This window comes from Mycteria americana, chromosome 5, assembly GCF_035582795.1.
Source record: "Mycteria americana isolate JAX WOST 10 ecotype Jacksonville Zoo and Gardens chromosome 5, USCA_MyAme_1.0, whole genome shotgun sequence".
NCBI lineage: Eukaryota > Metazoa > Chordata > Aves > Ciconiiformes > Ciconiidae > Mycteria > Mycteria americana.
This window is the reverse complement of record NC_134369.1, coordinates 8,605,278-8,625,911: the sequence shown is the minus strand read 5'-3', so window position 1 is coordinate 8,625,911 and position 20,634 is coordinate 8,605,278. Positions and strand designations below refer to the sequence as shown.

Sequence of the window (20,634 nt, the reverse complement as noted above, 5' to 3'; positions counted from 1 at the left end):
TTTGTCACCATAAAAGTAACAGGAAGCCACAATGTTCACGACCTACACTACAACTACAATACCTCCTGGAATTCATAAAAAGATCTGTATTTATATTAAAAAATAAGCAGTGGTGAAAGACACTCAGTAAAGAGTGAAGAGAAATTCAACCCAAACTTTCAGTGAAGAGAAATTCAACCCAAACTTTACAAATGGAGCACTGCTCCATATCTGGTGAAGCTACTATTTTTGATGAATGACGGAATTGAATTAAAATCACGAACAGAAGAGGTAAAAGGCAGGAAACTGGTATGCAAAGGGTCAGTTGAATTAACATTGCAAAAGTGAAAGTCACCATGGATAAGCATCGGATAGTGTGAGATAACAGCAGTACACAACAATGACATCCATTTCCACTGATAGGGGAGTTAGATGAACGACAGCAAGTGGACCAAGAGTTGGATACTACGCTGGTCAGAAGAGAAAAAGAATGAGAAGGGGGGAAAACACTGGAAGCAGTTGGAAGGAGAGAGAGAAACCCAAGCCATTATTTTCAAATAACATTGCCAGACTTGTGGCTAGGAATCCAACAGAATGAGACTTTGACTCCTTACTGGAATTGCACAGACTAATACCAAGCACTTTTAAAAGTTACATTATCAGTATTTGCGGGGTTCAGTCTGCTTATTCTTGTATCAAAAGCTCAATATTGAAGAAGCAATATATTCAAATTTCAGAATCAGAATTCTCCAAGTCAACATATGATAGTTTATTTGATTAATAAGTCTAAACTATTATTTATTTCACATTATATTATAAAATAAGCTAAAATTCTTTTAAAGACAAAATGGGCATAAGCAAGCAAAACAGAAAGCCTAACACAAACACTCTTGGTCTATACAAAGTTTAGCAACAAACAAACATGTTGCACTAAGACAAAAAAGCACAAATCATTACCAGTATGTCCCTTACAATATAATGAAGTGCATCCTTTCAACAAAACAACAAGAACAAAATGCAGGAGTTAACATGAACATAAAAATATCAAAATTGGAAACTATGTTGAAAAACATTTCTCATGCTTTAGGCAACATTTATACATTATCAACTGTAATTGTTATTATCTACAGGTTAAGCTAACGAGGTCAGGACAAAAACTGTCAAGTGTTCTCATCTGACAGAAGTATTCATAGGTCCACGCAAATTTGTCTGTAGACTACAGAGCTCATCATAACACTTCACTTCATATTAAAAGGAAGCTACAAGACAGCCAACGTTAAGAAGAAAAACATTAACCAGCTATTTCCTATTTAATTTCCAAATCTAGTGTGAATTCTTGTTACATTTCCCTGCCTTAAAAAAAAAAAAAAGAAAGAAAGAAAGAAATCTGAGTAAATTTAATGCCAGGCTGTTCTTAGGAGGAAAGTCCTTTGCCCCTGCTTACAATATATGTAGTAAATACCAGTTTTTACTGGGACTTGCCAATAAATCTCACCCCCTGACACAGAGTGTCTGTTCATACTCAGTTTTTGGCTGCTCTGCCACAAATGCCAACAAAGGGACCAATTAATGAAAACTTTCTTGATACATTCCCAGTGGATGAATGTCCGCCTTGCAGAAGGTACCTTGACAACATTCATCTTGCACAGGCCAAATGGTTGCTCTGTGGTAGCAATTAAGACACCACCAGCCTTGGCTAGATTTAAACCAACAACCAAATCTGTGCAGATCTGACCAAATGCTCATAGAAATCTGGCAAAATTAACTTCTAAACAAGGCCTGGATTGGGTCATATAATTGCATTCATTTCTCTAGTTATCTACAGACCACATGGACACATCTTCATCAGAAAGAAATTACATTTCTTAAAACAAGCTTCCTTAATCTAGGCACAGGAACACAATGTTTAAGCCGCATTCTATAAATATCCAAGGAATCAACAACTCTTCTAAATCATTTCAAGAATCAAAATAATATGGGATGCTGACATTCTCTGTATTTGTACTCAATTTTTTTCTCTCTCCCCAAAAAGCCAGTGTTCAGTCTTCATATTCCCATAGCTTTGGAATCAAGGTTGAACAATTAAGCTTAGTGCAGCATCCCTCCTCTTTCTAAAATTACATTTGGAAATAGAAGAGTTTTGTTGCTTTGATCCAGAAGTACCTATCTGAAAGTCTCTTACCACAGACTGTGAACATGAGAGACTAGTGTGATAGCTAGTGGAAAAACCTTGCCTCCATTGCAAAGTTCATACTGACTTCAGGTTTTTGACAAATGGTACCCTTCCTGAAATCTGTCCTCAAGCAATTAAAAGTGTGGCTGGTCAAGGTCCCAGACCTCATGATCATTATCACAAAACTAGGCATTCTGCTTCTCTTGGTCTCAGAGCTCAATACATTTACGTTTAGAACTATCCAAGATATTAAACTTGTGTATCTGAAATGCTATAGCTAAGCTTAACATGGTATAGGAGAGCGGGTTCCCCTCACCACCCCACACCCCAGCAAACCTACCCATTTTCAATTCTATACTATGCCATTATAAGGCTTGTAGCAATATTTTTAATCAAATTATGCAGCATGTATTGAAAGTTCCAGATCAGTTGATAGAGCACCAAAATATAAAGCTGAACAGTCTCCCTGATGGACAGAGCACAAAAAAGGAACCATATAATGCAATTACAACACTCCAGGAGCTATATAATTACATTTAAAGTTAACAGTTTTGCTAATTTTACATACATTGTCACACTGAATACTTTAAGCCACAAATCCCTAATCAGCATGTAATAGAATTAACACACATATTTGGTATTACCTACACCATGTATATGACAGCTATATTTAAGCAATCAAGCACACTGACTCCAAATGATGATTTACTCTGGTTATAGGCAGCATGATAAACAGATGAGAATCTATGTAGACTAGCTGTTATGCTTTAGGGCTGAACTCTTTTTCTTGCAGAATCCATTCTGTGATGGATTTAAATCAGAACACAGACTGAGTTATAAAATAATTTATTAAACTGGAATTTGAATTTTTGGCTAACTAAATTTAAAGAAAAGCACATGTTTTAGCCACCTGTGCTGGTCAAGAAAAAAGGTGATAAACATGCACTTGGCCCCCACCCTGTGGTACTCACTGAAAGGTCACAGAAAGAAGCCATTTTCCAACTTCACCAGCTGAACTCATTAAATTAGGGCAGGATGAAAAACACACTCAATTTTATAAAAATTTAAGTGATTTATTCAATAAAAGTATTCTAAAACAGGAAGTAGTTTATTTCAGTAAAACAAAGAAGCTTAAACTGCAGGAGAAAATGAATTAATTTTGAAAAAATGTTTCTCTTAAACATGTGACTATTAACCTTTTCTCTTATCATGGGAGGAGGGAGAATTTCTGAATGAACAGTATGAATTAATTACCAATATAATTATACAAATGAATGGAAAAAACCCTAATTACCAGTAACCAAATAATTCTGGCAGTACTACCTTGCTAGACTCAAAGTGCTTTTCAATTAAAAATTACTTAATTTTCAACTGAAAAACTATTACAAACTAATACATCATAGAAAACCAGTTAGGGTGGAACCTTAAAGTGTTGTGGTGCTACCTGCTCTTAACTTAGAATGGTTTTGCTTGCCATTTTATCACGAGCCACCAGGAAATCTTACTGCCTTAGTATTTCTTTCTTACTACTCCAAAAAGCACTAAGAAAAACTACATAGTTTTATTTTTAAAAAACTATTTCATCTATTTCCATAATTTGTAGATCACTTCTTACATAAAAAAAAAGACCGAAACAAACAAAAGGCTACATGATTTTTAAGAGCAAGACTTGTGCAAAACACTGGCTTGATACTTTGATACACGCTCCTTCTATGAATTATTAAGTATCGCCAGCTTTCCCCAAGTTTACAGTGGAAAGCGAAGTTTTTCAGCAATTAAGATTTCCTTCACTGGAACTATGCTGAAATATTCTTTTTTTAGCTTTTTTACAGGCTTATTTTGCATATAAAGGTCTTGTATAGGAGCTACCCTGAAGCAACATTACACTCCAGGCTCAGTGGCCTACATGGTTCATCAGGTACTAATTAGATAGCATGTTCTGTCAACACTTTCTTGCTCTTCTTCTATTAATTGATCATCCTGCCCAATTAATACAATGCAACACCAGTTCCAAGCTCCTTGAGATCCTTTACCTGTGAGAAACAAAGATGAAGGGGAAAAAACTTCCAAAAGGGTCACAAGGTAACCACACTTGTCTAAGATCGAGTGACAGTAACACCGCTATGCTGAAAGGTTAATTATGTTCCTACCAACGTTCTCTTGAGCCTAAGTTTGTTTCTTATCTAAGAAACAAGAGTAAACGGAAGCATAAAAACATACTTCATCTAACAGGCTATATTAAATTTAGAAATGGTAACAGCTTATGAAAAAGTAAAGGCTGCAAAACTAAACTCAGCCATTAACAGCATATTTCTAATAAGAATATTTGCTGTTAATATTATCACTGTTATACACTGTGTTTCAGAAAATGTCATGAGCATTTGCAGAAACTACAGTATGCTAATCCCATTTATGTATACAAGAGTCCAAACAATGGCTGCCCTTAGTCACATACAGTCAGAAGAACCATAAATCAGCATTTTATAAAAACTATATAGAAATAAAATACGTTTTCTCCATTTATTACACTGCACTAAAGATTGCAGAAGATAAAAAAACAAAACGACAAAGCAGCTGCCAAATACAACACACTACTGCCACCTAATGCTTACTAGAAGGGTACATCAAAAACATTTCATTGTTTCTCTGCACTACACTAGAGCACGATGAAAAATGGAGACCAAAGCAAATAAAGTTTACTATTGTTTTTAAATATCTGCTTCACATTTCCTCTCCTACAGGCTTTCTAAATTGAACTGATGTGATCATGTTCTTTCCTGTACACAAAGTCTGTAACAGGCAAGATGTTCAGTGGGCTAAATATGGGACTTATATTTAATCTGCAAAAATATCAGGAATGCAATACATGCACTTCATTGGGATACTCACATAAAGAAGTAAGTACATTCACTAGATGAGGCTCCACACTTGTTTACATTTTTGTAAGCTATCCCCTGCTAAGTAACTACCACAATTCATTACTGAAAAGCTTCACATGGCAAGTATTTGGAACTGGGGGTGGGGGGAGAAAAAGAAAAAAAAAAAAAAAGAGGTGTGGTCTTATGTTAAAACAGCACAAACCAAAATTACTTTGAAGGTGCTTTTCTCATTCTCAGTGATTTTGCAACAAAGCGCTCTCTCTGAAACGTGAAACTTGTTCGCTTCCATAAAAAGAATGATTCCAGGTCTTAAACTTGCCTTCCTAGCCCACAATCAATCTTTTCAGCATGTTCACTCAGTTGGCAGAAGTTAGCAGGGAACATGGAAGTAGCCTGCTTTTTCCACTTGCAAAGAGGAGAAACAGAAAGTGAAGAGTTCCTTGTGACATTCAATCTTTTCATATAGAGATTTAAACTTCCCCAAAGGATGTCTATCCAAAGACAGCTGGACAAAAGAGCAAGGAATTTATCTTCCTGATTCATTACTTCAATCCATCTCTTCTTCCTTTTTTCCCCCCCAACACAAACAATCTGTAAGGTTTTTAACAACTTTAGCCTTCTCCTACCTGATCTTATCTGCTTAGACACTGATTCCAGCCTCCACTGTCCATCTCCAGGATGATTCTTATTCATAGGCAACATTCCTCATTTGAGGAAAAATAAAAAAAGACTTTCATTTTCCTTCTAATCTCTTATCCATTCTATGACGTTTTTCTAATATTGCTCAGGGATCAACTAGCTGGTGAAAACTGTGTCCGTTCTTCTCCCTTCTTCCTCCTTACAGTCTGCCATAATCAGAGATTGTTATGCAAGTATCAGTCTGAGCTTCCCACACAATATTCAACTGCTTGCATGTTTTACACACATTATTAATCTTTACCATACCTTCAGGCCAGAGAACCACTGCTGTACACAACATCCAGCACAGCAGACCTCCAACCTGAGACAAATAAGAACCATGAGAATCAAAATATTTCAGATAACATTATTGTTGCTATAACTGTTACTATAAGGAAATACTTGCTGTGACTCAAGGTATTCACAGCAAAGCATCATCAAGACAGCACATAGGATGAAAAAGGTATTTTTCCATAACATTTTAGTTATTCATCACCCAATAATTTTTAAAGAAAACACCCACAGACAAACCAACTTGCTATTTTAAAAATAGCCAGAATAAAAAAAAAGTTAGGATTAAATGTACACAGCAATATGCAACAGTTATGCAGACCACATAACTGGGATTCACTAATAGCTGCACAGTAAAAACACAGGGGATGATACTATCAATGCAAATTCTTGAAAATTACTGGAGTCCTCTAAAGTGGAATTAAAAAAAAAAATCATAGAATAAATTACACTGTCATAAACTCATTAAAAAAAAAAATCCAAGATGCAAATTAAAGTTATCTTGCTTAAACATACTTTAAACTTCCTCAGCCTTCTCTCTGATTAAGCCAAGAGTTTCACCACAAATCTTCTTTCACATTTAAATCATACGGGTTGATAATCTTAATTTCTGACCAGAGTTTTAAATTGTTCTATTATTCACTGGAAAATCTTAATCTTTTGTCAAGTTGGGGATGAATCTGAGCTGACAGCCATCTGAAGAGAGATCCGCTTTTCCTCCTCTATACTTAGCATCTGCTGCCAAAATCCCCATCTTTAGTATACTTGTTTTATATATTTAATTGCAGTAGCAGCAGGATTGCCACTGTAATTCTGACTATACTTTTATAGAAGTAAATTTCAACTTCCACAGAAATAGTCACTTTCAATTTGATGCTACTTGTAAAAGTCCTGTGATTGCAGAGCTGGTCTTACACTAAGAAGTAATTTCTAATGAAAAATACTTTATTCTCTGCTGTAAATTATTAAAGTCTAAAGATTGTATCAGGTATGACCAGAATCCTTTTCTAATGCAATTGCTTTTATCATGGTACTGTAGTATCACGATACTACTATTTTGACGTAACACTCTCTTATTGGTCCTAACTACTGACAGTGGATCTCCACTTTGTTCAAGGTAACACTCCATGAATCACAGACTCATAGAACATTTTGGGTTGGAAGGGATCTTAAAGATCATCTAGTTCCAAGCCCCCTGCCACGGGCAGGGACACCTTCCACTAGGCCAGGCTGCTCAAAGCCCCATCCAACCTGGCCTTGAGCACTTCCAGGGATGGGGCATCCACAACTTCTCTGAGCAACCTGTTCCAGTGCCTCACCACCCTCATAGTGAAAACTCTGCTATTGTAAAGCACTCCAGCTCCCCCTGCAAAAACAAGTAATTGCAGATTCTTGTTTGAAAACTTTCTCAAGATGAGAAAGATAACCTATTGCATTGGCAAGGGAAATGGACGACATTTCTGCAGCAGCAACTAGTGCATCTTACAGAAACTTAAGTAACAAACTCTTCATCTTTCCGCCCCCCATTCCCCAGTCTCTGGAAAGATCTAACCCCATTAGACTGAGAAGAGTCCAACAAAACAGCAAGTAATTACCTCACATAACTTTCACAGTAAGTGTTCACACTTCTCATCCTTTTCAGCTCTTGAACAAGCTTAATGCTAAAATGAAACATAAAAGTTTCATTTCCAGTGATAAAAAAGAAAATCAACTGTTGTTGTATAAATGGAAGCAAAGATTAATTTGGCTAACGAAGGTATGAAAATGAGGAGAGAAAACAGAACCTATGGTTACTAGAAAGTACATCTTTGGAAACAGCTTCTCTTTCGTTTTCTTCTGCTTCCATGGCTCCTTATCCTCCTATGAAGAGCCACCCAAGAGCCTCAAAAGCTACTTAAAAAAGCCCTTTGGAAACTACGCTACACAGTGGGAGAAGAGAAAGCAATAGAAACCTGCCAAAAACTAGCAAAGGAAAGAAGGAAAGAAATGCAACATTTTAAAACTTACAGGAGTATAAAGGTAAAAATAAAAATATAAAGGGAATTTTAAAAGCTCCTTTTAAATTGCTGGCCCCTATGCTCACAATTTACACTGTTAAGTGTCACATTAAACAATGTTTCATCGTTTAGGCAAAAGTTAGTGTGGCCCTAGTCATACAATAATGCCAGTTACACAAGTGGTTAGGAAACTAGTTTAGGCAAATGCTACTTTCATGTGAAAGCAAAACCCAGAATCCTGTATTGTATTATAAAAAAACCAAACAAACAAAAACCCCCACAAACACCTTCCCCCCCCTCCCAACAGGGTTGCTTAAACTACTGAAAAAATGGGCATGAACTTTTCCAGCTGACATGTATGGCAGTGGATGAAGGAAAACCCACAGGATGCTATTTCCTGGCTGAGTAACATCTGGCAGAAGGGCAGGGACAGGCAGTTAGGGGCAGTAGTTTTCAGCTGGCACCGTGACTTGCAAGATTAATACCTTTCTGCAGTCTAAGAGTGTCAACTACTTTGAAACTCCACAACTTCCTAAGAACTGCTGAGCACAAAGCACCGTTTTTTGCGTTGTCCCCCCCCCACCCCCAGATGACTGACACTAAAACAGTATTCCAAACCAAAGTATACCATTAATTTTCAAATTAATTTGTAATAGCTAAAGACAGACACCTTTAAGAGGTCAGATTTACACATAATGTAAAATAATCAAAGTCCCTAAGGCACTTCAGCTGCAGAAGTCACTGTGGAAAGCAGGCCTTGAAGAATAGAGGACTTCTTTTAAAAAAATATTTATTAGCGACCATAACTGTTACAGTTACACTTGCATAACACTTCAAAAGTTGCAGGTGTTTGGTCTTTTGTTTTCTTTAAAATATTTCTTTCAGCTTTCCCTATCTCTAGGGGCAATACATATAGAATCTCTACAGAATTTGAAGCCATTCATGATCTCAAAACAACAGATTAGGTCCCAGTCGAATTATAATTTTTTAAATGGGCATGAAAAACTAAATATTAACAGAATTTAGCACTCAGTTTAGAAAACATTTGGGTGCAAAACCCGTGAAGAAACCACCTACCTTTTATGAGGCAGCTTAACTTGAGAGATACATTAGTAAACATGTTACACTGTATCAAAAAAAAACAAACAAAAAAAACCAACACCCAAACCAAACCCAGCAGCACCACAGCCTGTTGTACAGACAATACCTTCCTATCTTTGGCAATGCCAAAGAAGTCTAAAGCATCTTGAGAAGTTTCAACCCTTAAATCAGAGGCCCTGCAGTATGCTATGACTACTGCACAAACACTCCATTTCATGGATATCACACCAGTATTTAAAACAAACCAACCAACCCAAAAAACCGCATCAGCATTCAGTTATTCCAAAATTTCATAGCCATAGTCACAAAACAATTCCAAACATAATCCACAGAATGACATAAACTTTGCATCTACTTTGGATTGGATTTACTCACATCGATGGCTTAAAGGATGCATTCATATCTGCATTGATCACTAGTTTGGTGTTAATGTAACTTCTAATTTGAGGTTGGTCATGGTTGGTAAATTTCTCCATTTGCAGTAAAGAAACAACTTTGACAGTGTGTCCTCCTAACTCCTAAAAGGACATACTTCCCAGATGACTCAAGGAAATCACACGACAATAGCATACTCTGCTCATTTAACAGAATTTATTATTGATCTTTTTGCCATTGATATGTAATAAGCACTCTATGTAGATGGTCTGAAGACTTTATGGAACTTCACCATTTTAGGAAGGAACAGTCAAGAGATGTAGATGAAAAGGTAAAGTCATCACCTAAGAGAGATCAGCAACTGTAGAGGAATAATCCAACATTTTCATTACTTGAGTTTCAATAGGAACATTTACAGAAGCCGTAGTTATACTGAGAGAATCCTGTCAAGCCCGTACTTTGCATTGCCCTTCTGTAGCAGTAGGAACTAATACTGGATTGCTGGCATGCTCTGACAGAAGGTAAGTACCCCTTAAATGAGGAAATCTTGTTCAGCCTTTCCTCAAACACCTAATTAGTTGCTATTTAATTTTTATGTCAAGAAAAGAAAAATGTTTAGCTGAGATGCTGCTCAGAAAACTCGTTCATCTTTACCTTCTTTGGCCATGGACATTCTTAGGTCATAAATCCAACACAGACTGTGAATTTTTTCATTATTGTTAAATTTATTGGGAACAAAGCGTCAAGTTTTAAAAATATCTGACTATTGACTTTTCAGCCTTAAAGTGTCACTTTTAACATACTGAATGTTAAATGACAGAGAGTTTATCCAAATGACTGGCAGACTACAACAAAGCCGCTGAACTTTCTTACTACAATAATACAAGCTATCTACAAAGTGTCCTGCAAGACAGCCCTTCAGATATAGAATTCACTCCTGCATTAAATTAGTTCAAATGAACTTACGTCTCCTGGCCATTTAGGCTCAATGGGAGATGAGAAAGCTTTCATGATCAACTGAGGCAAGGAAAAGATAAAACATGGAGGGTGGGACAGTTCTTATGTCATTCAGATCATGATTTTATGACTCACTTTTTCTGACAAAGTGTTTAAAGATGAAGGAAAGAAGGAATGTGTTGCTTTTATAAATTTCCATAACAGTTATATTAATATTCTAAAAATAAGGCAAAATTACACAGATAATTTATTTAAATCTAAAAAAAACAAACCCAAACCAACAAAAACAAAAAACCCAAAAAACACAAGTCCCCAAAACACTAAGCTTTTCAAGGTACTACCTCATACTACAGTATTTTAAAAATCTAATAAGTGTTTCAGATTCAACACAGATGTGGTCAATTTCATTAATAGCAATAAGAAATCCTTATATAAACACACTTATTGTGAGATGATCTATTCTACCCTTACCATTTATTATTCTTCAAACTCATGTTCTGGGATTATAGCTTCTTTAAATAATTGACCCAGTGCTTAAAAATTTCACAAGTGGGCATTTAAATAAATAGTCCTATTTGAAAATGTCGAACAACTCAAGGTACTCTTGACTGTGGCTGCTCAAACATCAGAATAATCAGAACATTTACTTATGTGAAAACATTATGCTGGTCTTTTTAGCTTCCTTTTTTGTGTGCTTTAATTCATATCTTTTGCTACATGATTTTTATTTCAGATGTCTCACTTCAGAAATGAGATAAAAAGCACACTGCGCAATATAAAACTACTTCAACATGTCTTCAAAAGTGCCGAAAGAACACTTGCAAATTTAAGTAAAGAAACATCTTTATGGAATTTAATAAGCTAGTACTTAAGATTTTATTTTTAACCAGCATTTTAATTTTATACTACCCCAGGACACAGTGAATATTTATAAGTATGGAACACCTTTCACAAAAAGTCTACCAAAGACAGTGTAGATTCTATTTTTAATATATTGTCATGATCAATAACTTACGTAACTAGTGCACAAAATGTTCAAGAGAGGCATCAGATTCCTTTGCAGAGCATGAATGACATTAAATGCCAAGCACACATTAGCTGAATCTCACATTTAAATTGCCTGATGCCCATGCTATTCTTATGTATGTACCTTAAAACTACAGAAGTATCAGAAGCTGCTCATCATAACAAACTATGGACAATAACCCAGTAAGTACCCAGATTAAATTTAGAAATAATTTTCCAAGCTAACATTACTTTCACAACTGGCTGAACTACCTGGCTAAGCAATATATTTATTACTTGCTTGCTTATTTTGTGATGCTATGGGGTTTCTCATATTCTATATAAGAGCTAAAAATAACTCTCTGCTATAGGGATGTTCACACTGTCCACTTTTTAAAAAATGTGGGTGAATTTTAACATCAATATAAAAAAATTACACATTACAAAGTAATAAAATATGAGACATCACTCCATATAAACCTAGATACGGTGGACACCCACTACTAATAAAGACTATATACCAATATTGTTGTATGCCCCTTTCCTACTATGATACCTTACTACAGCCTTTTTCTCTTCACCTACATCCATGACCTCTCTTCCCCCATCCCTTCTGCAAGTCAGGATGCCTTTCTCAGGCTGTTCTTGTATAGGATGTGTCTGGAGTATGCCTTCCAGCTGGTTGCTGACCAATCAGAGCACTAATTGGTTAATCACTGCATTTCATTTGATTAGCCAGCTGCCTAATTAAGTAGAACACACGCTCCCATTGGCCAGTTACCCTAACGAGAGCATGTAAGGCCCAAGGACCAACTGCCACCAGCATTACATCTTCACACAATTCCAACTGAGCGAGCAGGAGCTTCGGCTCAGATACGGCAGTCTGTATCGCTGTATGCGGCAGCATCGTGCATCTCCAGAACGTTTGGCTTTTAAGTACCATCTTAACACATGCAACAAATTTGTGATACCGTTCAGATTGATGAAAGTTCCCATTATTGCAGCATGATCATTGCCACGGTAAATACCTGTTCTTCAGACTTACTACTGAATATCATAATGACCTCTTCTGGTGTAAGAAAAAAAAAATCAACACAAAAAACAGGTCGATGAATTGAACAAAAGCTCTCATAGCTTAAACAGCAGCAGGAACATCAGCATGATCATGATCTGGCTAATCAAGCTGTTTGAACTAGTGACTTCTGTAACACTGAGTTTCATTATATACTACATAAGCTAATAACCAATTTTTCAAGTCCCACCCTGAAAATACGCCCTCTTGTATTTTATTAAGGTCATTAGCAGTAAATCAGATGTAAAGAACAGCTCAAAATAGAACTACCCCGGTGTCAAAACAATAGTCCTTTGTATTAAACTTAGTGGCTTATCTTTCTCTCTGTTGCAACTATATTAACTTCAGTCAAGCTACAACCAGGCTGCAATGAACTTGCTCTGTTTATACTGTCAAATTACAGAATCCATTTTCTACACGGTAGCTGAAACTAGAGTTAGCTAAGCATGATGATCTGTTAAGTGTTTCTAACAAGTATTCTACTATTCAAACAAAAAAAAAACAAACACTGCAAACCTATTAAGAAAGGAATACACACACTGCATAATTTTCATTTTGAAAAGCATTATTATGAGACTTCTGATACAAAGCTCAAAGTGCTTTCATGTTAAAGATTCAAATTCTCAAATTAAACTCAGCATGAAAAGAAGTTCCTCAGTAGGCAAGTGCTGTCAGGAGTAACACTGAATTTATTTTGGAACAAACTTTAACACAACAGTCATGGAAGCAGATCTTTATATAAATAAACTCTGCATTTCTTGTGATCACAGAATTTGGATGTGGACATAAATCTGATAAGATACAACAGATTTTTTTCTCTCCAGAAAGACAGACGTCTTTCCTCTACACAAGCTCAGTGGAACAATCTCTTCTTGAAGTTATTTTGCTTCATTAAATTAAATTTATATTAATGTCCTTTTTTTATTGTTGCTGAGAGTCACTCACCTATGCCTGATGCTCTGTTTTCAAATTTTCTACCCTTTCAAACAGATTAAGTGATCACCTTAACACTTTGCATTTCTATGCACAAACCACCCCTTCTGATAAAAAGATAATCTTTGTAACACTACATGTTAAATAGCACATTTTATTTCCGTACCATATTAAAAATAAGAGCTTCCTGCATACTCCCTTCAAATTACATGGATTTTCTTTAAGATTAGGGCACACATTGTAACAGCAGCATATAATTTTCCTGCACAATAATTTTTTTTCCAGTTGAAAGGTATCCTATAATATCATCAGCATCAACAGGAACAGACACCTGATTTTCAGCTAGACAAAGCTTGTGCATTTGGTGACTTTATTCCCTATAAAAAGCAGTTTTCAGATATAGAGCAGCTACATGAAAATTTGGAAACAGTCTGGCAACTCATTCTTTGACCACAAAGTGCTAGATCAAAAGGAGAAGTAAAAATTGTGCCAATAATAAGACGGTGTAATTTTTTCCCCAATATCCTATTTTTGTTACTCTAATTTAATCCTCTGTTAATTTTATACACATTCAGAAACAGAACATAAGCACTGTCCTTCCTAAAAGCTGTACAGATTCCTTGAAAAACTAAGTATAGGGCATAAAACCTGTTTATCCATTTAAGAAATCTTTTTGTTGAAACTACTGTGTTTGTAACTGTGGATAAAAAGGCTATACGTATCCCAACTATCTCAAAACCACCAGCATGTTCCAAAGACAGAAGATTAAAGACCAAACTCCTACTACTTAGACAACATATTAATTCTCAAAATTTGTTGCGATTCATTTCAGAGTATGAGAACTGCAAGCCTGCTGTGCTTGAGAAAACACTTTAGCATGAACTTACAACAGCCAATCAAGGAATCTTTGCATTGAGCTATGCTGGTTACAAAACACACGTTTCTGATTTTTTTTTTTTTCTTTCAGAATTACTGGCTGAAGCTCTGTGCTAGAGAAGACACCGGAGTATAAGCCAGCATACATGAAAGTTTGATTTTGTTTTAAAAATAAGCTATTTATAAAATTGCCAGTGTCACACATGCCTTGTGCCCAAAAGTCTGTCATCTTCAGCTGCTATTGATTGTTACAATAATAAAGTATCAGGATAATCCAGGTATCAGAGTCACATAAGTACGCAAGAATTTAAAAGAAATAAATTTAAGTTTCATTAAGCTGCAAGGAAATTTTATAAATATGAACTTTTACTTAAATACTTAGAAGGTGAGAAGAAAAAAAAATACTGATAAAAACACATCACTCCTTTTAGGCTAAACCTGTGCTGTTTTCTGTATCAAATTAATACTATTCTTGAAGACAGAATTGATGTTATCTGTAGTAAAATAATTCGTTTAAACATATGTTGTGACCTGACCAAATGAAAAAAAAGTAAGTACAGCAAAGCAAAATATGGGAAAACGGTAAGTAAGTGTATTCAGTCTAACAGGGTACATGTGCACAGTTTTATTTGTTATTAATGTTTTTAATGGTTATTAATGGATATTAATGTTTTATTAATAATAAAACATTTAATTAATAAAACATTAATGTTTATTAATGGATATTAATGCTTTATTAATAAAACATTTAATTAATAAAACATTAATGTTTATTAATGGTTATTAATGTTTTCCATCATCAATTTGTTAGAATTGACAAAAACAAGTTATATTTTAAAAATTAATCTGTTTTAAGCTAATTTGTCATTATGAAATCGTTCTTACAAACCTACAATTCAACCATTTTTAATTGCATACTACTTTCTATTATTAAGGTCAGTCCTGAGATTTAACTACAAATATAGTTATCTTTTGGATGACATATGGCAAGATCTCCAACTCTTTTTAGCTTTGGAAATTTACATCTGCCTGTTCATTCAAGATGCTAAGCACACATGTGTTGACAAATAGAGAATAGCAGATGGCAAAAAGCAAATGCGCAACATGAAGCACTGGGGATCATTTGAAGAAGGCTTGTACTCAGACATTTGCCATTTTTATTTTAACAGCAGAATTATTTTTAAAAATAAATTCCACCATCTATTATGCTTGATGCTAATGAACATCTGTGATCAGAATATTCACGATCACAGAATGAATGTCATATTAATTGCAACTGGTATCAAAGATAAACTTTTGGATTTTAAGGTAATTAGCACAGTACAATTATTCAGGAGATTAACTTCTGCCGCTACACATAAGCCAGAAAACTTTCTGTATTGACCATATAATTTCTCATGAAATCTTTTAACAGGCAATACATGGCTGTGCTCATCTGCTATTCCAGCTTCTAAACTGGAGTTACTCCGATAACTGACTACTATCACAGTGCATAAAAACTCCTGTGTGTAGACCTGTTCTCTGCCCACACCAATACTACTACTACCTCTACCACTACTATCTCCAACAACAGCTTTAGAAAACCCCAATGTTTTCAGAGGCATGAAGCTACCAAGAGCTCTAAGTACAAGCTTTACTTGGGGAGCAAGGGAACTACTTCATCTGAATAGGACATAACAGGTAAAATGAGAAGTCCACCCAGTGCTAACAATGAACTTTTGAAGCTAACCATGAACTTTCACTAACAATGAACAGTGGATGCCTCAGGAATAGCATCAGGACAAGACAAACATACAGCAACACCTCCCTTATATATTGCACCAATATTCAGAATTCCATGGCTCATGAATCTCTGAATCAAAGAGAATATTTTTTGTGTTAACACACCATGGCAGACTTTTCTTTCATGAGTCTTACAACTTTTTCAACCATGGTAACCCCTTGCACTCAACAACATGGGTGGCAATAACTTTCACACTGTAACTATGTGCTGCTGTATGAACACCTTTTAGTGAAGGTATATAGTGTAGCCTCCAGTCACTCCTATAGCTAATGAGTTTTTAAGGTGCATAAAAATAATTGTTCTTTTATTACCACCATGCTTTTAAAGACTTTAGACTGACTGAGCTAGATGCTGTATTAGTAAGCAGACAAACAAGTAGAGTCTGTAACAGTTCAGCTAAAATAAAAAGATGAATAGAGACAGGACATATGGTAACAACAACAGACAAGCAGCGGAAGATCTGCCTTGGAGAAAACGCCTATAAGTAAACATCAGTGTGGCTTTTTAATCAGAAAGAGAGATCCATCACTGATACCAAAAGAATTCTGAGCCGGGGGGGGGAGATATCTTTATTTTCTCTAACATTTCTCACTGACTTTTCAAATAAAGAGTGCTAACCATTTATTTTGGAAATACACAGGTTCTAAAGAAAAGTCTGTAAATTAAAATAATCTTAACAATTCTCACTTCACACACTTCAAAATAATTACATGAAAGTACAATGCTATACCACAAAGGGTCAGTTTCATTTAAAAAAATTCATACAGGAAAGGCACTACATAGTTTCAGTTCTGTGACAAACAGCTCTGAACAATACTTTACATATGATTTCAATGCCATTATTATACATAGATTCATAGTGAAAGAAATACATTCATTCCATTACAGTATTCAGTTTAAAATAGTCTCTTATCTGAAGAGGCATTTTACACTGCTGTCCCCTATTGTTTTCATTAAGAACAAATAGATAATTATTAATATTTTATTCACATTTTACTAGCAATTCAGTAAAACAAAAAACATTAGGAAGTCCAAGAAAACAGCTATTTCTATTAAGAGTGGATCTAAGAAGCTTGGTTTCCAAGGCACTCTCCTACACTGATTCTTCTAATGTTTAATAGTGAGGACCAAAGGATTTATGTCCTAGATCTGCATACAAACATCTTGTAAAGTGTTGAAACTTAAGACTCTAAGTGCACAGATCAGTTTCAGACAAAGAAATAAGTTAGCAGGAAGCACTGAGAAGGAGTAGATGTATAGCAGGATTGCTTAGCGGATTCAACTGAAGAGTATCAAAATGTGTAAATTTGGAACATATTTCATACTGGTGAAATGACCTTTAAAACAGTTTTCACTGGGGCTAGAAATAAAAAAAAACCAAACACCCAACGAAAAACAACAAACAAAAACCCAAACCAACCCATTAATTTATTTGTGTGGCATGCTGGCATTCTCTTTACCTCACTTAAAAGTCCCAACTTCTTATCACATTCATTCGGACGCCTTAAACCAAGCAAGATTAGCCGTGCATGCGGTCTCTAAATGCCCTGCCTATACTAACAGTCTAGCTAGCAGCTACGTAAAGGAATATATAAAAACTGAGTTTTGCTCACCTCCTTCTCTACCAGGTTGCCAGTTTTCTAGAAACTTAGAAATTTAGTTATCTTGGGACTTCTATTTGTCTATCAAATTTGGTTGAAAATGGTCAACAAAAATCAAAAAAATACACCCCATTTTCCCCAGAAAGCCAGGCCAAAGCATCTTTTGAGCAAAATGCCTGAATTCATGGGAACAAGTAAAACAGAAGAACCAAGAATCATATGAAGTAACCTGGTAAAGCTCTGAGATTCTTATACAGGTATACCAGGAGTACAGGAAAAATTAAGAGAATTCACAGAACATAAAGTCTTAATGCATGACCAAAACCATGATTCCACAAAAATACAAAAGAAACCTTCAAATAAAATTGATATTGAAATATTTTCCTCCTATACATTTTCTATTCCATTACTGCAGACTGTCAGGAAGAACTTTTTGCTCTTTGCATCTGGTCTTTATACATTCAAGGGCTGCATTCAGCACACTGTAACTGCACGCATGACAGTAAATACCACAAGTGTCATTTAGCACATTTCATGACTATGTGCTACAAACAATCACCTTTTTTGACTTGTGCGCTTGATTATCCAGCACCTGATGAACAAGTATTTGGCTCAGTACATTCATGAATGTTTAGCAAAGCTGGGGGACATATCAGTGTTTCGGAACCAGAACACCGCAACCCCTCTTTGCAAAATAATATGATAACTCATAAACGACAGATGTTTATTTCAAACTTAAACTGGCCTCAGTGAACTGATATTATAAACACACTCTGATTAATCATATTTATACAAAAAACCTTGAAAACAAAACCTGCAATTATTATCTTATTGGTTTATAAAATTTATTTTTGCACCTCTTAAATAACAAAAACATACTTACTAATAAAGCAAGTTTTTGGTACTTCCGTTTTAGTTCTGCCAGACTGTCCGATGGCTTTGCACCCAGGATTTTGTACCAGTCCTTTTGTGTTATCCTTTCAAAGGCCATAGTCTGAAAGGCTTTGAAAGTACTTTCTTAGCGCTGTGTAAGAAAATTAAATAAATATAATTACAATTTGAAAGAGAAACAGTTAGAAAAAGCTAAAATGAGGAAATGTGAGAAACTACAGGATCATACAATAGACTGCAGCCCTCAAGCACATCTACACCCCTACACAAGATCTATAGTGCAAAAAGCCAGCTTAATTCACATGGCCATTCCATCCCATAGATTGTCATACATCAAGTGATTTAAGTTATGCTGCGTTTCCTGTCCCAGTTCCTTAGTATATCATGTTTCGGAAGCTTCCACACTCCTTTAAAATCATTTTGCATTTTAACTGTCTGAACTACTTTGATCCTACCCACATTATACATGCACTTTTTATATATACACTTTTTATTTTGAAGCAATACTGTACTTAATATATGAAAAAATTAAGTACACAAAGTGTGACATTTTGTCAATTCTGGAATGAGATACATGGAAGAAGACAAAAAGGTATAGCTTGGGTTTTACACAATGATATTCACAGTATGGACCATCCTCCATTCTGCTGGGTAAGGAGACTTAACTTTTTTAATATTAAAGCAGAAAAGCATATAAAAAGAAACAAACACAAATGAATGAAAGCATATCAAGTTGGTGCAGGTCACTAAGTACAACCTAACTAGTTGGGTGCTTTTTATTTTTGGCCATCTATGATCAAACTAATGTCCCAGAATGAAAAAAATAAACAGGAGAATTAAATGCCAGTAACAGCACAGTAATGCTTGGGCTTCAAGCACATTCTTCAGTATACTGAAATCCCAAGCTTGCAGTAGCTGATTTATCATGGACTTTCCGATAAGAAATAGCACTGTCTCTCAGCAGCACTAAAACTGGTTTCTGGTGACTGCTGCCACACTTCAGAACGAATCCTTTTTTCACTAGCGAAGAAAAGTACGGTTTTCAAACTTCGCAGAGCTACAACCAGAAATAGGGCACACTCGACTGCAGGGTAGCCCCCCTGTTCCTTCGGGGAAGCACCACGCACGCACGCATGCATGCATGCACGCCCGCCCGCCCGCCCGCCCCCCCCCCCCCCCCCCCCCCCCCCCACTCCACACCTTTCTCCACGAAGGCCCCTTTCTCCCTAAGGAACCCACAAGGGGTTTTAAAAACACGCGAAAACGCAAGCGCCGCCTGGGGCCACGCTTCCCCGCCACAGCCCACCGCCCAGGACGAAGCCGTCGCTGTGCCACTGCGGACCCACCCAACAGCAACGGCTCCGCGCCGACCGACACGGCGGCAGGCGGGACGCACGGACCTCGACAGCGGGAGAAGGCCGGCAGGACCCGCAGAGGGAGGCCAGGGAGGCCGCCGGAGGCTTCCCGCCGCCGCCTCAGGACGGGGGCTGGGGCGCGAGGATCCCCCCGCGCCTGTTGCCGCCAACGGACGGCAGCGCAAGACCACCGGCCCCCTCCAGCAGAAGACCCCGCGGCGGCAGCGCGCGAGCACCCACCTGCCCCGTACCGCCGGCCCGTCGGTGGCGGCGGCCGGTGCTCCGGATAACTCGTCCGGCGGGAAACAGCCCTTCCGCGTGGCGCTTTGCGCCTTCAGCATGGCCTACGGGGCCGGCTTGCCTGTTTCCGCCCGGGCGGTAGTGGCGTTCGCACCGGCAGGAAGCGGAGCCGTGGCCGAGGCCCGACGCCGTCTCCATGGCGACCGGCGGCGCTCCGGAGCTGCGAGACCGCCGCCCGGCTCAGTAAGTAGCGGCCCCGGCCGCCCTCCAGCGCTCGTTTCCGGCCCGGGGCGAGCGGGAACATCTTTTCACCCCAACTTTCCCCTCAGGGATTCCGTCTCCAGGTGCGAGAAGACAGCGGGGTCCACTTTGCCCTCCCTCCCTCGGTACGCGGGAGTGCGGGCCGCCCGACACCCCCTCTTCCCTCAGGGACTCCACCTCCGGGTGC

At 37.2% G+C, this 20,634-nt stretch overlaps 2 protein-coding genes across 6 annotated transcripts in view; one reads left to right on the top strand and one right to left on the bottom strand.

Annotated features, from left to right (window-relative positions):
* DNAJC24 (DnaJ heat shock protein family (Hsp40) member C24) overlaps window positions 1–20,316 on the bottom strand; it is a 38,981-nt gene extending 18,665 nt beyond the window's left edge. Inside the window, exons 1-3 of one of the 5 annotated variants that reach the window (XM_075502060.1) lie at window positions 19,992–20,178; window positions 19,346–19,392; window positions 18,584–18,717 (exon numbers count right to left, since the gene is read on the bottom strand). In XM_075502060.1, coding sequence (XP_075358175.1) covers window positions 18,584–18,691 — 108 coding nt within the window. In that variant the 5' untranslated portion in view covers window positions 18,692–18,717; window positions 19,346–19,392; window positions 19,992–20,178. The other 4 variants (XM_075502057.1, XM_075502058.1, XM_075502056.1 and 1 more) reach the window with 4 other exon arrangements.
* Window positions 20,317–20,376: 60 nt separating this feature from the next.
* The window catches only part of DCDC1 (doublecortin domain containing 1), a 40,049-nt gene continuing 39,791 nt past the window's right edge, over window positions 20,377–20,634 (top strand). The window contains 1 exon segment of the mRNA XM_075501603.1: window positions 20,377–20,429. The gene's annotated coding sequence lies outside the window, so the exon portion shown is untranslated.